At 44.2% G+C, this 16,747-nt stretch overlaps 1 protein-coding gene across 1 annotated transcript in view; it reads right to left on the bottom strand.

Moving 5' to 3' along the window:
- The window catches only part of dner (delta/notch-like EGF repeat containing), a 311,214-nt gene that overhangs the window by 110,744 nt on the left and 183,723 nt on the right, over window positions 1–16,747 (bottom strand). Inside the window, exon 5 of the mRNA XM_060834494.1 lies at window positions 13,039–13,175. Within this exon, the coding sequence (XP_060690477.1) occupies window positions 13,039–13,175 (137 nt within the window). The remainder of the gene's footprint in view (window positions 1–13,038; window positions 13,176–16,747) is intronic.

Here is a 16,747-nt window from a genome sequence, read left to right as displayed (position 1 = left end):
TGGTGGGGTCTGTTTGTAGGTGGTAGAATGGTGGAAGATGATGCGATGTATCCAGAGGTTGTTGGGGTGGTAGGTGAGGACTGGGGGGGGGGGGTTCTACCCTTGTTGTGTTGGGAGGGTTTCAAGGGCGGAGGTGTGGAAAATGGAGGAGATGTGCTGGAGGGCATCATTAACCATATGGGAGGGGAAATTGTGGTCTTTGAAAAAGAAGGCCATCTGGGATATTCTATGGTGGAATTGCTTCTCCTGGGATCAAATGCGACAGAGACAGAGGAATTGGGAATAAGGGATAGCATTTTCACAGGAGGTAGGGTGGGAGGAGGTGTTGTCCATGTAGCTGTAGGAGTTGATGGGTTTGAAGTAGATGTTTGTGTTGATGTTGAATTGGTTGCCAGAAATGGAGATGGCGAGGTCCAGGAAGAGGAGGGAGGTGTCTGAGATGGTCCAGGTGAACTTGAGGTCAGGGTGGAAGTTGTTTGTGAAGTTGATGAACTGTTCAACCTCCTCGTGGGAGCAGTCATTGACATAGCGGAGGAAAAGGTGGGGAATGGTGCAGGTGTAACTGCGGAAGATGGACTGTTCCATGTCGCTGACAAAGAGGCAGGCATAGCTGGGGCCCATGAGGATGCTCCTGGACTCCAGGGAAGGTGGGGATAGGTGCAGCTAGGCTATAATAAATGAGTTATTTTAAGCCCCTATTTTACAGGCAGCTGCTATTCAATCATGTCCTTTCCTGAGTGTCCTGTCACCGGGTCTGGCTTGCGGGAAGATTAAACTTTGGAGAAACATTTTTGCAAAAAATAAAGTTTGTGTAAGTTATTCTGTCAATTTGACTTGATCTCTCCCCAAGGCCAGACCATATCCTCTCACTTCCTCCATCGGGTCTTTCTAAATTAGTCTGTCTATTCCGCACTGTGCCACTGACACATGGATTAAACATCAGCAAAAGGAATGATCAGCATTAAATCTATTGATCAAAAAAAATCAGCTGATGTTGACACTCCTGTCTCCTCTGTATTTATGACGAGGGACTGCAGCTTAATTTCTAAAGTTTGCTCTTCAAACTATCTCATTTGAGCGATGAGTCAAATTGTAAATTTGCTTTCAATGAAAATTTATTTTCTTAAATTGGATAAAGGATTAGTTAGCATTTACGATAGATAAATGGGAGTCTGGAGGTGAATTGCTTCCTTGTTTATTTAGTGATTAACATTTTACTTTAGTGATACTAGACACTGGAAGGAGAAGGATGAGGATTGAGGACCTTGAACGTTAGCTGTAAAAAGCTCGTCAATAGGTCTTTTGTGAGATCTGTGGGCCCGAAACTGATTAATAACAACTTGAGAGCAACTCAGGCACTCTGCTGAAATTCAGCAAGAAAATGTAAAGTGTTTTGAATGTTTGGCTTTGGGGTTTTCTAAAACAGATATTGTTTCCATACTTCCTGTAAATCTCCACCCCTGACTATAGCATAAATGCTGTCCCTCCACACTTCACATCAGCTCTGATGAAGAGTTATCTGGACTCAAAACATTAGCTTGCTCTCTCTCTCTCTCTCTCTCCATGGACACTGTCTGATCTACTGTGATCTCCAGTATTTGGTGTTTTCTGTCTAAAGTATCCTCACACAACAGCCCACTTTCCCAGATATCAACAGATCCATCCTCATCACACATCATCTTCCTAAACTGATACTGTAGCAAACACCCGTCATCTCCCAACGCCTACATTTTCAGAAGTGTTTGAATTAAATAAAAAGAAACACAATTTGTTTTGAATGCTTCCATGATAAATGCCTTGGCGATGCATCAATTCCTGGAGATTTCAGTCCAGCTGTGGCAGAATGAAGGGCTAATGCCCGAAACGTCGACTCTCCTGCTCCTTGGATGCTGTGCTTTTCCAGCACCACACGTTTTGACTTTGATCTCCAGCATCCACAGTCCTCACTTCCTCCTACAAGTGACACCAGACCTACAGCAATGTGGCCTCTGGGAATTAGGGATGGGCAATAAATGCTTATCTAACTAGTGACGTCCATATCTCATGAAAGTATAAAATAACCCTGAAGGGTTGGCGTGGTGGCACAGTGGTTAAGCACTGCTGCCTCACAGTGCCAGAGATCTGGGTTCAATTCCTGCCTCAGGTGACTCTCTGTGTGGAGTTTGCACATTCTCCCTGTGTCTGCGTGGGGGTGCTCCGGTTTCCTCCCACAGTCACAAAGATGTGCAGGTTGGGTGAATTGGCCATGCTAAATTGCCCATGTGTTGTGGGTTGGTGTGGACTTGTTGGGCTGAAGGGACTGTTTCCACACTGTAAGTAATCTAACTGCAGGCTGAAATAAAGCGGGTTCACTTAGTGCTAATTATTTTCCAGTCTGTAATGGTAAGTGCTGAATCAAAATGTTATTTCACCATTTTTACAGCTGATGGAATCAATACTGGTGATATAGAAACTTTAAAAGTTCAGACCAATGCAGCATTGAAGGTTGCATAGATTAAATACAAAAAGTAATAGATCTTTCCACATTATCGAAAATCCTCTCAGCTGGAATTCTCCTGTGTTGAAAAGATTACAAGGAAGTTTTAGCCTAGAATGAGCAGGATGGATTATCTGAAAGGAGTTTTCAGTCACAGTTAGTTGTTCCTTTGCAAAACCAAACACACACAGCAGGAATAAAACCCCATTGTTTCTGTTAGAACCAGCCTTAAACCTCAAACCTCAACTCTAAAGAATCATCCACATCATCCAAATTTCATTTTTCTTTTCAACACCAGATCAACAGAGCCTTTCATAGAACATAGAACATTTGGGCAGCACGGTGGCACAGTTTGGGCAGCACGGTGGCACAGTGGTTAGCACTGCTGCCTCACAGCGCCAGAGACCCGGGTTCAATACCTGCCTCAGGCAACTGTCTGTGTGGAGTTTGCACATTCTCCCCGTGTCTGCGTTGGGTTTCCTCCGGGTGCTCCGGTTTCCTCCCACAGTCCAAAAATGTGCAGGTTAGGTGAATTGGCCATGCTAAATTGCCCGTAGTGTTAGGTGCAGGGGTGCAATGTAGGGGAGTGGGTCTGGGTGGGTTGCACTTCAACGGGTCGGTGTGGACTTGTTGGGCCGAAGGGCCTGTTTCCACACTGTAAGGAATCTAATAGAACATAGAAAAATACAGTGCAGTACAGGCCCTTCGGCCCTCGATGTTGCGCCGATCCAAGCCCACCTAACCTACACTAGCCCACTTTCCTCCATATACCTATCCAATGCCCGTTTAAATGCCTATAAAGAGGGAGAGTCCGTTTATTGCAGCTTAGGTTCTGCTGAGAATTCACTTTTGAAAACTCATTTTGGTTCAGACACTTATAAAGAGAATTAATCATTGCAGGATGTATGGCAGGAAATCCTTTGTCTTGAAGGTTAACGAGTTACAGAAAGAATAGCAGTAACTAGAAATGGGGAATAAAAGAATGGCAAAGATTATTCCCCGAAAGCCTACAGTCCTACATACTCAATGTGAGTCTCACATTAGAATCCCAAATTGGAACAGGATCCAGAAAAAGCCAGTCATAGAGTCATCGAGATGTACAGCATGGAAACAGACCCTTCGGTCCAACCCATCCATGCCGACCAGATATCCCAACCCAATCTAGTCCCACCTGCCAACGCCCGGCCCATATCCCTCCAAACCTTCCTATTCATATACCCATCCAAATGCCTCTTAAATGTTGCAATTGTACTAGCCTCCACCACATCCTCTGGGAGCTCATTCCATACACATACCACCCTCTGCGTGAAAAGGTTGCCCCTTAGGTCTCTTTTATATCTTTCCCCTCTCACCCTAAACCTTTTTGTAAGATCTGTGTTGTTCACTGACCCTGAAACACAGTCAGTGGTGTCAGGGAAGGGGTGACTGAGAAGGGACACTTCAATAGACAATAAAATGGGATGTGGTTACAGGTTAAAGCAGATTCCAATACATCTTTGGAGAATTTGACTCCCTCAAAAAGCTTTAAGGTTACAGATTTGGAGATGCCAGTGTTGGACTGAGGTGTACAAAGTTAAAATTAACACAACACCAGGTTATAGTCCAACAGGTTTAATTGGAAACACTAGCTTTCGGAGTGACGCTCCTTCACCAGGTGGTTGTGGAGTATAAGATCGTAATTCATAGAATTTATAGCAAAAGTTTACAGTGTGATGTAACTGAAATTATATATTGTAAAAGACCTGGATTGTTTGTTAAGGTCTCTCATCTTTTCGAATGAACATGTTGGCTTCAGTTCTTTCATATGTAAATCGCAAAACATTTAAAAGTTACATTCGGTACGGGAACTGGTCTTTCAACTTTAGACACAGCTATACATGATGAAGGGACTGATGATCAATATTGCCTATCAATACAAAATGACTAGCAAAGATGTTTGCTTTTGCATGTGGGTCTGGCAGTGCAGACCAGCATTTATTGCCTCTCACTAATTGCCCAAAGGGCAGTTAAGAGTCAACCCTGTTATCATGGGCCTGCAGTCAGATGTAGGCCTGATCTGGTAAGGATGGCAATCTCTTTCCCGAAAGGACACAATGGTTCGAATCCCTACAGTGTGGGAGCAGGCACTGCAGCTCATTAAGGCCTCACTGAGCATCCCAGCCAGATCCAGCCCCCTACCCTATAATCCTGCACACTATGGGTAATATCCCATGGCCAATTCACGCTAACCTGCACATCCCTGAACACTATGGGCAATATCCCATAGCCAATCCACCCTAACCTGCACATTTTTGGAGTGTGGGAGGAAACTGGAGCACCTGAGGGAACCCATACAGACACGGGGAGAACATGTAAACTCCACCCAGACAGTCACCTGAGGCTGGAATCAAACCTGGGTCCCTGCGCTGTGAGGCAGCTGTGCTAATCACTGAGCCACCCTACATCACATTAGTGGGTTTTGTCCCTGGCAATCAATTCATGGCCATCATTAAATGCTTAATTCTGGATTTTTAAAAAAATCTTGACTTCAAATTCCACCAAATGCCAAGGCAGGATTCAAGGCTGAGCATTAGCTGGGTCTTTGCATTAACACTCGAGTGATAATACCACGGCATGCCAGCACCTCCCTGTATTAACACCATTACTGTAAAGGAGAGATAAAGACTCATTGCAGAACACTAACACTGTGTGAGACACGCAACCTCAGATTCAAGGTGAATGTTGTAACTTTGCAGCGAAATATTGTCAAACAGATTAATCCCAGTTGGAGCCCTGTGCAGATTGTATGCAGCAGGAGAGGGGAATGTGAGGCATTATCATCAGAAAGGCATCAGGACATCGCTCGGTATATCTGCCAATGTGTCTTTTTCCCTGAGATCTCATTGGTACAAGACACCCAGCAGCTATCACAGCACTCCCCTGCAGCAGTAACCCACCCGTTGTGATAGTGGGACAGTTCTCGCCTGCCTAAACACTCCCTGAGGAGCCCACCTTTTCACCAAACTTCACTTGCCCTACATCCCACAGCACCAACTCTGACACCAAAACCGCTGAGTCAAAAATTCTGAGTTGTAACTTCTCCTGAACAGCATTCTGTTTGTCTCAGCGATCTGCTGTAAAAACCTGACTGCACCGTTCTCTAAGCAATGTGTTATAAATAGTAGCACCCACACATCAAAGTGAATGCAGCATGTTTCTCTTAGCTTCTAGAACATTCTGTCGCTCAGGAGTTCTGAACAGTAATTAGTAGAGTATTTTAAGTTTTGGCTGCTACAGTAATAGGTTGACACAGCAACAAACGTTCACTGCCAAAAGGATGGCGCAAACGACATCAATTCACATATCTCTCTCTCTCTCTCTGTCTATTTGATGATGTCAGAGGTCAGGTGTCACCAGGTTGTACTGTAACAGGTTTATTTGAAATCATAAGCTTTCACAAGGAAGGCTCAAGGGAAATGTCAGAGGTAGGTTCTTTACACAAAGATTGGTGGGTGCTTGGAATGCACTGCCAGCAGTGGTGGGAGAGTCAGAGACATTGGGCAAAAGTGAGGACTGCAGAAGCTGGAGTCATCTGTGTGGTGCTGGAAATGTACAGCAGGTCAGGCAGCATCCGAGGAGCAGGAGAATCGACTTTTCGGGCATTCCTGATGAAGGCCTGAGGACCAGACAGCACAGTCTCAGAATAAAGGTGGGGCAATGTCAGAGTGAGAGGAAGAGGAATGGCTTCTCTCTGAGGATTGTGAATCCTTTGAACTCCTTGCCACAGCCAGTTATATATCCTGGTGTAGGAAAGGTGGTGTGAAACTTGAAAGGGTTCAGAAAAGATTTACAAGGATGTTGCCAGGGTTGGAGGGTCTGAGCTATAGGGAGAGGCTGACCAGGCTGGGGCTGTTTTCCCTGGAACGCGGAGGCTGAGGGGTGACCTTCTAGAGGTTTACAAAATTATGAGGAGCATGGATAGGGTAAATAGACAAGGTCTTTTCCCTGGGGTGGGCGAGTTCAGAACTAGAGGGCATAGGTTTAGAGTGAGAGGGGAAAGATTTGAAAAGGACTTAAGGGGCAACATTTTCATATAGAGGGTGGTTCATGCATGGAATGAGCTGCCAGGGGAAGTGGTGGAGGCTGGCCCAATTACAACATTTAAAAGGCATCTGGATGGATATATGAATAGGAGGGGTTTAGGGCAATATGGAACAAATGCTGGCAAATGGGACTAGATTAATCTAGAATATCTGGTTGGTATGGGTGGTTGGGACTGAAAGGTCTGATTCCATGCGATACGTCTCTCTGACCCTATGACACTTGCTGTGGGGCCTTGTGTGCATTGAAGGCTGAGATAAGTAGATCCTTGACCAGGAGGGTTATGGGGAATATCGGATCATCCATGATCTTATGAATGATGGAGCAGGCTCGAGGGGCTGAATGGCCTACGTCTATTCCAATTTCTTGTGGTCTTATGGTCTTAAATGGGAGTTCCTTTGCCAAACAATCAGCACCTCATTCTAGATCCGGTATAAATTGTTGTTCCCTTTGGAATTTGGTATTTCTTTATCTGTCCTAATGAGAGAGAGAGAGGAAAAAACTATTTTTCAGGAAAACTATCGAGTAAGTGAACAGACAACATCACTGACAATGAAGACCAATTGTGAGAACTTTTAGTTGAGTTTAGTTTAGTCCATCAAGCTTAGGTCAGATCAACAAGATGTTAATTTCTCTGGATCCAATCTCTCAGCGAAAGGGTGGTTTACAGGCACAGCGAAAAACACCTTCGCTCAATACCTGTGTTTCCTCACTGCACCATCTCAGTCTGTCAGGACCCTCATATAACCTCATGTCGTTTCTTTACTCTGCCTAGTATTACATTGAATTACATGCATTAATTCAATCAATACTGCAACTCTGATGTTTTAAAAAGTACCATCTTTATATCAATGGTTCTCAAATATACTTCAAATGACCTGAGGATAGTTGGGGTCTAGTTGCATTGTGAGAAGGATTTGCCATTAATGCAGTGTCACTATAACAGCTGCAATTGAATTCTTCTAAATACAGCAGTGAAACACATCAAAATAACCACAAGGCCATAAGGTGTAGGCCATTCAACCCATCCAGTCTGCTGCACCATTCATTGAGATCATGGTTTATCTGACAATCCTTACTTCATTTTCCTACCTTTTCCCAATAAACCTTGAATCCTTTCCTGACAATAAATCTCAGCCTTGAACTTACTTAATGACCCTGGCTATACAGTTCTCTGTGGTAAAGACCACCGCAAATTCATTCCAGTCCGAGAGAAGAAATTCCTCTTCGTCCCTGTCTTTAATGGTGCTCCCACCCACCCCCAGACACTCCCCCCTCCACTCCCCCCCACCCCCATTCTGAATTCTATCTTGTGGTTTCAGACTCTCCCACAAGGGGAAACACATTAAACCCTACAGCCCCTAAGAATCGCGTATGTTTCAATAAGGTGCCCTCTCATTCTTTTATATTCCAAGGAACGCAGAGCCAACATACACAATCTCTCCTCATTTGACATGGTTGGAGAACAGAGAGACATGTGATTAAGATTATGAGTAAAGAAAATACGATGAATTGTAAAGACATGGAATTATTGAGAATGAAAGCATGATTGAGAGAATGTGAAGATGTACGTGTATTGCAACAATAGTAGACTTGCCAAGTTTAAAGGCACTTAAATAGTCACTGGATAAACATATGGATAACAATAGAATAGTGTAGGATAGATGGGCTTCAGATTGGTTCCAAGGTCAGTGCAACATCGAGGGCCGAAGGGCCTGTACTCTCTGGAATGTTCTATAATAGGAAAGAGTGACAAAAGAATTGGAAAGTCTAAAGGATCCAAATTAAAAGATGAGCTAACTAATTAGTATTGCAAGTGCGAGGAGAATTATTTGAGGAGGATTGTTTTTCTCACTGCAGGGTGTACGATTGTAAATCCATCTGCCTCAGGAGCATTGAATATTTTGAAGGTGTAGATTTTTGTTAGGCAGGGAAATCTGAGCTTATCAGGAGTAGATGAGAAATTGGAAACGTTAACAGGTCAGTCAGGACCCTATTGAATGGCAGAGTGGGCTTCAGGGGCTGATGGCCTTCCTTCAGTTCATAGAGTCATAGAGATGTACAGCATGGAAACAGACCCTTCAGTCCAACTCGTCCATACCGACCAGATATCCCACTTGCCAACACCTGGCCCATATCCCTCCAAACCCTTCCTATTCATATACCCATCCAAATGCCTCTTAAATGTTGCAATTGTACCAGCCTCCACCACTTCCTCTGGCAGCTCATTCCATACACGTACCACCCTCTGTGTGAAAAAGTTGCCCCTTAGGTCTCTTTTATATCTTTCCCCTCTCACCCTAAACCTATGCCCTCTAGTTCTGGACTCCCCAACCTCAGAGAAAAGACTTTGTCTATTTACCCTATCCATGCCCCTCATGATTTTGTAAACCTCTATAAGGTCACCCTCACCCTCTGACGCTCCAGGGAAAACAGCCACCTTGTCTCAATCCCAACCCTCGAACACAGCACCACCTTCCTAACCCTCAATCTTCTTCCTGACCTCTCCGCCCCCACCCCCACTCCGGCCTATCACCCTCACCTTGACCTCCTTCCACCTATAGCACTTCCAACGGCCCTCCCCCAAGTCCTTCCTCCCTACCTTTTATCTTAGCCTGCTTGGCACACTCTCCTCATTCCTGAAGAAGGGCTCATGCCCGAAACGTCAATTCTCCTGCTCCTCAGATGCTGCTTGACCTGCTGTGCTTTTCCAGCAACACATTTTCAGCTCCCAACTCCTGTACTCAATACTCTGACCAATAAAGGAAAGCATACCAAATGCCTTCACTATCCTATCTACCTGTGACTCCACTTTCAAGGAGCTAAGAACCTGCACTCCAATGTCTCTTTGTTCAGCAACACTCCCTGGGACCTTACCATTAAGTCCTGCTAAGATTTGCATTTCGCTTTCAGCACCTCGCATTTATCTGAATTAAACTCCATCTGCTACTCCTCAGCCCAGTGGCCCATCCGGTCCAGATCCTGTTGTAATCTGAGGTAACCCTCTTCGCTGTCCACTACACCTCCAATTTTGGTGTCATTGGGGAGTAGGGATAACTTAGGGATAACCCCAATAACTATAGGCCAGTGAGTCTTACCTGTATTGTGGACAAAGTCTTAGAGAGAATTGTAAGAGATAGGATTTATGAACATCTGGATAGGAATAATGTGATCAAGAATAGTCAGCATGGTTTTGTGAAGGGAAGGTCGTGCCTCACAAACCTTACTGAATTCTTTGAGAAAGTGACTAAGGAGGTGGACAAGGGTAAAGCAGTAGATGTGGTGTATATGGATTTTAGTAAGGCGTTTGATAAGGTTCCCCATGGTAGGCTACTGCAAAAAATATGGAGGTATGGCATTGAGGGTGAATTAGAGGTTTGGATTAGGAATTGGCTGGCTGGAAGGAGACAGAGGGTAGTAGTTGATGGTAAAGGTTCATCTTGGAGCGCAGTTACTAGCGGTGTACCACAAGGATCTGTTTTGGGACCATTGCTGTTTGTCATTTTTATAAATGACCTGGAGGAGGGGTTAGAAGGTTGGGTGAGCAAGTTTGTGGATGATACGAAAGTCGGTGGAGTTGTTGACAGTGAGGAAGGATGTGGCAGGTTACAGCAGGATATAGATAAGCTGCAGAACTGGGCAGAAAGGTGGCAAATGGAGTTCAATGTAGCTAAGTGTGAAGTGATTCACTTTGGTAAGACTAACAAGAAGATAGGGTACTAGGCTAGTGGTCGGATACTTGGTAGTGTAGATGAGCAGAGGGATCTTGGTGTCCATGTACACAGATCTCTGAAAGTTGCCACCCAGGTAAATAGTGCTGTGAAGAAGGCATATGGTGTACTGGCTTTTATTGGTAGAGGAATTGAGTTCCGGAGTCCTGAGGTCAAGTTGCAGTTGTATAAGACTCTGGTGCGGCCGCATCTGGAGTATTGTGTGCAGTTTTGGTCGCCATACTATAGGAAGGATGTGGAGGCATTGGAACGGGTGCAGAGGAGGTTTACCAGGATGTTGCCTGGTATGGTAGAAAGATCGTATGAGGAAAGGCTGAGGCACTTGGGGCTGTTTTCATTGGAGAAAAGAAGGTTTAGGGGTGACTTGATAGAGGTGTACAAGATGATTAGGGTTTAGATAGGGTTGACCATGAGAACCTTTTTCCACGTATGGAGTCAGCTATCACGAGGGGACATAGCTTTAAATTAAGGGGTGGTAGGTATAGGACTGATGTTAGGAGTAGATTCTTTACTCAGCGAGTCGTGAGTTCATGGAATGCCCTGCCAGTAACAGTGGTGGACTCTCCCTCTTTATGGGCATTTAAATGGGCATTGGATAGGCATATGGAGGATAATGGGCTAGTGTAGGTTAGGTGGGCTTGGATCGGCGCAACATCGAGGGCCGAAGGGCCTGTACTGCGCTGTATTTTTCTATGTTCTATGTTCTATGTTCTATCTGCAAACTTACTAACTTCTGAAGAAGGGTCGCTGGACCCGACAAGTTAACTCTGATTTCTCTCCACAGATGATGCCACACCTGCTGAGGTTTTCCAGAAACCTCAGTGCTTGGTTCAGCTCCTGGTTCACATGCTTATTGTCCTTCCCACTGGGAAAAGGACGTGGTTTAAAAGGACATGGGCCGAAAGATTGAATGTGGAACAGTGAGAAGGTGAGTTAATGCAGAATGACCAAAGACAATACAAGTATCCAATCCCTATAATACTTTGATTTGATTTAATTTATTATTGTCACATGTACCTAGGTACAGTGAAAAGTCTTGTTTTTGTCTGCACAGGCAGAGCATACCGTACAAAGTGCATCAGGGCGATAGAACAGAATGAAGATGCACGGTTACTTTTGCAGAGAAGGTGCACTGAGAACGAGATCTGCTCTAGATTTAAAATCTGAGAGGAGTACATTACTCTAAATTCTGTAATCTAAAAACAACAAATCATGAGATCACAGCAGGTCAGGCAGCATCCATGGAGAGAGAGCAAGCTAACATTTTGCACCTAAATGACCCTTCATCAGAGCTGAAGTGATGAGTCATCTCAACTCGAAAACATCAGCTTGCTCTCTCTCCACGGATGCTGCTTGACCCGCTGTGATCTGCAGCATGTGTTGTTTTCAGTCGAAATTGGTGAGGTCCATTCACAAGTCTAATAACAGCTGTGAAAGTAAATTGCTGATGAGACTAACTTCTGATGAGACACTTTATTTCTGAACCCCGTGGGAGAGATCCTGAGTGCCACCACAGGAGTCTGCAGCCGTCTTGTGGAGGCCCTGCCTGATGAATCTCTGAATATTACAAGTAAATAGCATTTCTTAAATCTTGATGGAGTATAATTGATACAAAGGAATCTGATATCACAGAGTGGATACAAATCTTGTTAACAGTATGTGTTTTTCACTCTCACAATAGCTGGAGATCACTGCCTTCCTGTGATAAGATTAAACCTTTCACAGAAACTTGCAACTGTACTGTTCTCAATGTCATAATAATTGATAAAGGGGTAGATGATCGGTTTTAGTATCAGTAGTGTGGTTAGTCTTCACATACTCTTGTTAACTGGCATGGAGGTATATGAATGGAAATGGGAGTAGTTCACAGGATGTCTAATCAGGGCTGGCAGCCGTGTTCAAAAGGCGAGTATCTTCACTCGGGGCTGGGAACAAAATACACACGTATGGCTCCAGGAGGCTTTGGTGGTTCAGGGGCAGCCTGACCCCTGCTGTGGTCAGCCAGAGAATGGGGGGCCTGTGGAATTCATTGCCGCGGAATGCAGTGGAGGCTGGGACGCTAAATGTCTTCAAGGCAGAGATTGATAGATTCTTGATGTCTCGAGGAATTAAGGGCTACGGGGAGAATGCGGGTAAGTGGAGTTGAAATGCCCATCAGGTAAAAAATGAAGTCTGCAGATGCTGGAGATCACAGCTGAAAATGTGTTGCTGGTTAAAGCACAGCAGGTCAGGCAGCATCCAAGGAACAGGAAATTCGATGTTTCGGGCATTCCTGATGAAGGGCTTATGCCCGAAACGTCGAATTTCCTATTCCTTGGATGCTGCCTGACCTGCTGTGCTTTAACCAGCAACACATTTTCAGTTGAAATGCCCATCAGCCATGATTGAATGGCGAAGTGGACTCGATGGGCTGAATGGCCTTACTTCCACTCCTATGGTCTTATGGTCTTATGGTCTCTGTTATCTGCCTGAGACGGACAGACATAGTCATATACATAGAGAATCATTCCAATAGGGGACCTCTACTGCCTCTTACTGCCCCTAAGCACTCGGATCAGCCAGTGAGACAGAACATTTTACTTTTCGGTGTTCACGACCTTCACACCAACGGGGAAGAAGTTGTTCTTGAATCTATTGGTACTCGTGTTTAAAATTTCGGTTTGACCACGATCCAACAAGACTCCACACCGGTGGGACTGAAACATTCCGAATTTCGCATGTCAGGGATGCAGAAGAGAGCATTAATCTCACCGCTGAAGGTTTGGTGATGCACTGTCCCCTTCCTGAACACTGGAGGCCATTCTTTTCTTCCATGCAGATACTAGCTTTGACTGTCACGTTCACCCTCAGAGCTGGCATTGCTTTAGCAGCTAAATCGTTCACAATGGCTTGAGGAAAGAATGCAAAGAGAAAAGAATCATTAGAAACAAAATACTTTCCTTGATAACAATTTTAATACATCTTGTTTAAATGTTAATGAATTACAATTAACTGGACCATCTGTGACTTGAGGCATTAGCTTATTTCAGATTTTAGATTCAAATTAATCATCAGCAGAATAATTACCAACCACTTTAAAAATAACTAAGTCAAAATTATATCATTAGGATTTCTATAAAACTAAACATGTTCCTAATATCTGAGCCAGCCAGTCTTTGGTTAGCTCGTTCTGATCTGATGAACTTGTAACATGGAATAATTCTCAATATGGTGTTCCTCAGAATATAAAGCAATCCTGCATTACTAAGAAAGAACAAAGAACATTTACAACCCAGGAACAGGCCCTTCGGCCCTTCAAGCCTGAGCTGATCCAAATCCACTGTCTAAACCTATTGCCCAATTCCTTAGCATCTGGATCCCTCTGCTCCCCACCTACTCATGCATCTGTCCAGACACATCTTAAATTAATCTACCGTGCCTGTCTCTACCACCTCTGCTGGCAATGCGTTCCTGGCACCTACCACCCTCTGTGTGAAGAACTTTCTGTGTGTATCCCCCTTAAACTTTTCACCTCTCACCTTGAACATGTGACCTCTCATTATTGAATCCCTCACCCTGGGAAACAGCTTATCTCTATCCACCCTGTCTATACCCTTCATGATTTTGTAGACCTCAATCAGGTCCGCCCCTCAATCTCTTTTTTCCTAATATTTGATGTGTAAATAGAGGGGCCTCAGCAGGAGCTCTAACGTCAGCGGTACACACTGATTCTTGAGGCTTCAATAACCACGTATGGAATATTACTGACATTCCCAGGATGGCCTGGGAGTGGGGGAGCGAGGGCTGTAAAATGTGAAGGAACACTAGGGCCAAATTGTATGTCTCTTTTTATTAGGGTCAGGGTAGAAAGAGGAGGATTCTGCTCTTCAGGGTGGGGGACCATTTGAGGGTCTCTTAAGGGTCTCTCTCCTCTGTATTTTCCCAGATGGCCCCCCCCTCCTGAGATGACCACACAGTAAAGCTGTCCCTTTCCTTCACACTGGGCTGGCAGGAAATGGGGAGGGTGGCGGGGGAGTGTGGTTTGGCCTGTCAGATTGGTGAAGCAATGCTCCTCCCCCCCACCCCCTGTAGTCGCTGCCACCCTCCACCCTGTGTCAGCTGGGTCTCGGGGCAGTAAGGGTTGTTTTTTGATTAAAGAAAGGGGAGAGCTTCCTGTGTACTTGCACTGGTTAAAGTAGGGTTTTCAGGTGTCTTTTGAAATGGGAGCAGTTCCTAATTGGATCATTACACAGCATCAAGGAATTATGAAATCATCAGTGGCAAAAAGTAAGTCATGACCTACTTTCTAGATCCTTCCATCCATTCTGTTCTCTGTACCTATTTTGGCTAAGACTATACAGATAGGAACTGCAGATACAAGCAACTTTATCGAGGCCAAACACATTTCCATTAATAGTACCCACGTTACTGCAGTTCCTTTTGAAGTATCACTGGGAATGAATTGATGTGAGGGTAGGTTAGTGGGGCACAAAGCATGTACCAATCATTCTGACTTACTGCCAGGGCAGCCCCTGTCTAACCCGTGTATTGCTGGATCCAATGTCATTTCAATGGCATGTTGTATAGGTATCTACCAGCAGCCAAGGTTAGAGTGATGCTGGGAAAGCACAGCAGGTCAGGCAGGATCTGAGGAGCAGGAAAATCGACCTTTCAGGCAAAAGCCCTTCATTAGGAGAAAACATTGATTTTCCTGCTCCTCGGATGCTCCACATGAGGTTGGATTGTAACTCATTTTTATAGGACCCCACTGACAAAGTGGTCATCCTATCAATTGGTCACGGGAGCTCTTCTGATGCAGTGGTAGTGTCTCCCCCTCAGAGACAGGAGATTATAGTTTGAATCCCACTGCTCTGGAGGTGAGTTATCACACTGCTGAACGGGTTGATTAGAAAATGATGACATATTTCTCTATTTTTGTACCTAAAGTTTGGACCTGGGTATATTGTTCCTAGCATGGCACTGTTTGTTGGTGACATTGTCCACATTTCACTGTACTCCTGTACTTTGTATTTGAGTACATGAGCAACAATACACCTAATTCTAATTCTGTATTGATTAGGCTTTGAGCCTGCCCCACTCGTATCCTTTAGGTAGTCTCTACAACTGTCAAAGGTACGGTTTTGAGAATTTGAAATGAAACACTGTACTGTGGAGCTGAGAGGATTGGAAAATTGAAGTCAACAGAAGAACATGCGGATGGAATTGAAAATCAGCTGCTAACTCACTGCTCTCCATTTTGCACAATCTATCCATTTGACAAAAGGACCCTTGTTGATACCATGAGTAACCATCTGGAAATTTAGCAACAGTGAGGAACACTGCCTTCCCTCCAGGTAATGTTGGAGGTCTGATGCCTATGACTGTTCCATGCGACTGAGACCCAGAGAGACAATTAATCCCCAGAACCACCAGCATAAGTGTTCCGATGAAGAGTTATTGGACTCAAAATTATAGCATTTTCAAAAAGGGACATGGATGACCGTTTGAAATGTCATAACATTCAAGGCTTTGGACTTAATACTGGAAGGTGGGACTAGTGCAGATTTAGTTTAGCTCTGGCAGTACAGACTCAATGTACTGTGTGATTCTATGATTCTGTATTTCTGTCCAAAGATGTTGCCTCACTTACTGAGTCCCTGCAGCAATTTCTGTTGTTTCAGATCTCCGCAGTTCTTGGTTGTGTTTTCAACATTACTGTTGATGTGGAGCTGTTGAATTGGGAATTGAACCAACACAACTTATTCAAAAATGATTTGGAGATGCCGGTGTTGGACTGGGGTGGACAAAGTTAAAAATCACACAACACCAGGTTATAGTCCAACAGGTTTAATTGGAAGCACACTAGCTTTCGGAGCGACGCTCTTTCATCAGGTGATAGTGGAGGGCTCGACTATCACCTGATGAAGGAGCGTCGCTCCGAAAGCTAGTGTGCTTACAATTAAACCTGTTGGACTATAACCTGGTGTTGTGTGATTTTTATCATTCAAAACTGGTAACTCTCATGAATTTCTTGGATAACAAAGCATTGAATTCTATCTTCAGTTAGGTAAGAATATTGCATTCTGTATTCTTAGCATAGTCATCAGCAGAACATTTATTATGGAGGAAAATATCCACTTGCCTGTTTTCAAATTAAAAAGGGATTTTTTTTTGCTCCAAGGTCTTGGTTTTTGTTTTATATTTGATCCTGGAATACTCTTTGCCTTTTGTTAAGATGTAAAGTCAACCAAAGTTTGGTTTCAGATATTTTAATACTGAGATTAATAAACCATAACATGTGAGATAAAGGCAAGTATAGGAAACAAACAGAGAACGCTGGTGAAACTCAGCAAGTCTGGCAGTATCTGTGGAAAGAGAAACAGAGATAATGTTTCAAGTCTGGGATAATCGCCTTCAATTCGGGGTTAGGTTCTGAACCACTTCGGAAGCTGAATCATACTGGATTCAAAACATCAACTCT

The sequence above is a fragment of the Hemiscyllium ocellatum genome, chromosome 13 (assembly GCF_020745735.1).
Source record: "Hemiscyllium ocellatum isolate sHemOce1 chromosome 13, sHemOce1.pat.X.cur, whole genome shotgun sequence".
NCBI classification, from domain to species: domain Eukaryota; kingdom Metazoa; phylum Chordata; class Chondrichthyes; order Orectolobiformes; family Hemiscylliidae; genus Hemiscyllium; species Hemiscyllium ocellatum.
The sequence above is the reverse complement of the archived record's forward strand: the minus strand, read 5'-3'. Positions and strand labels throughout refer to the sequence as shown.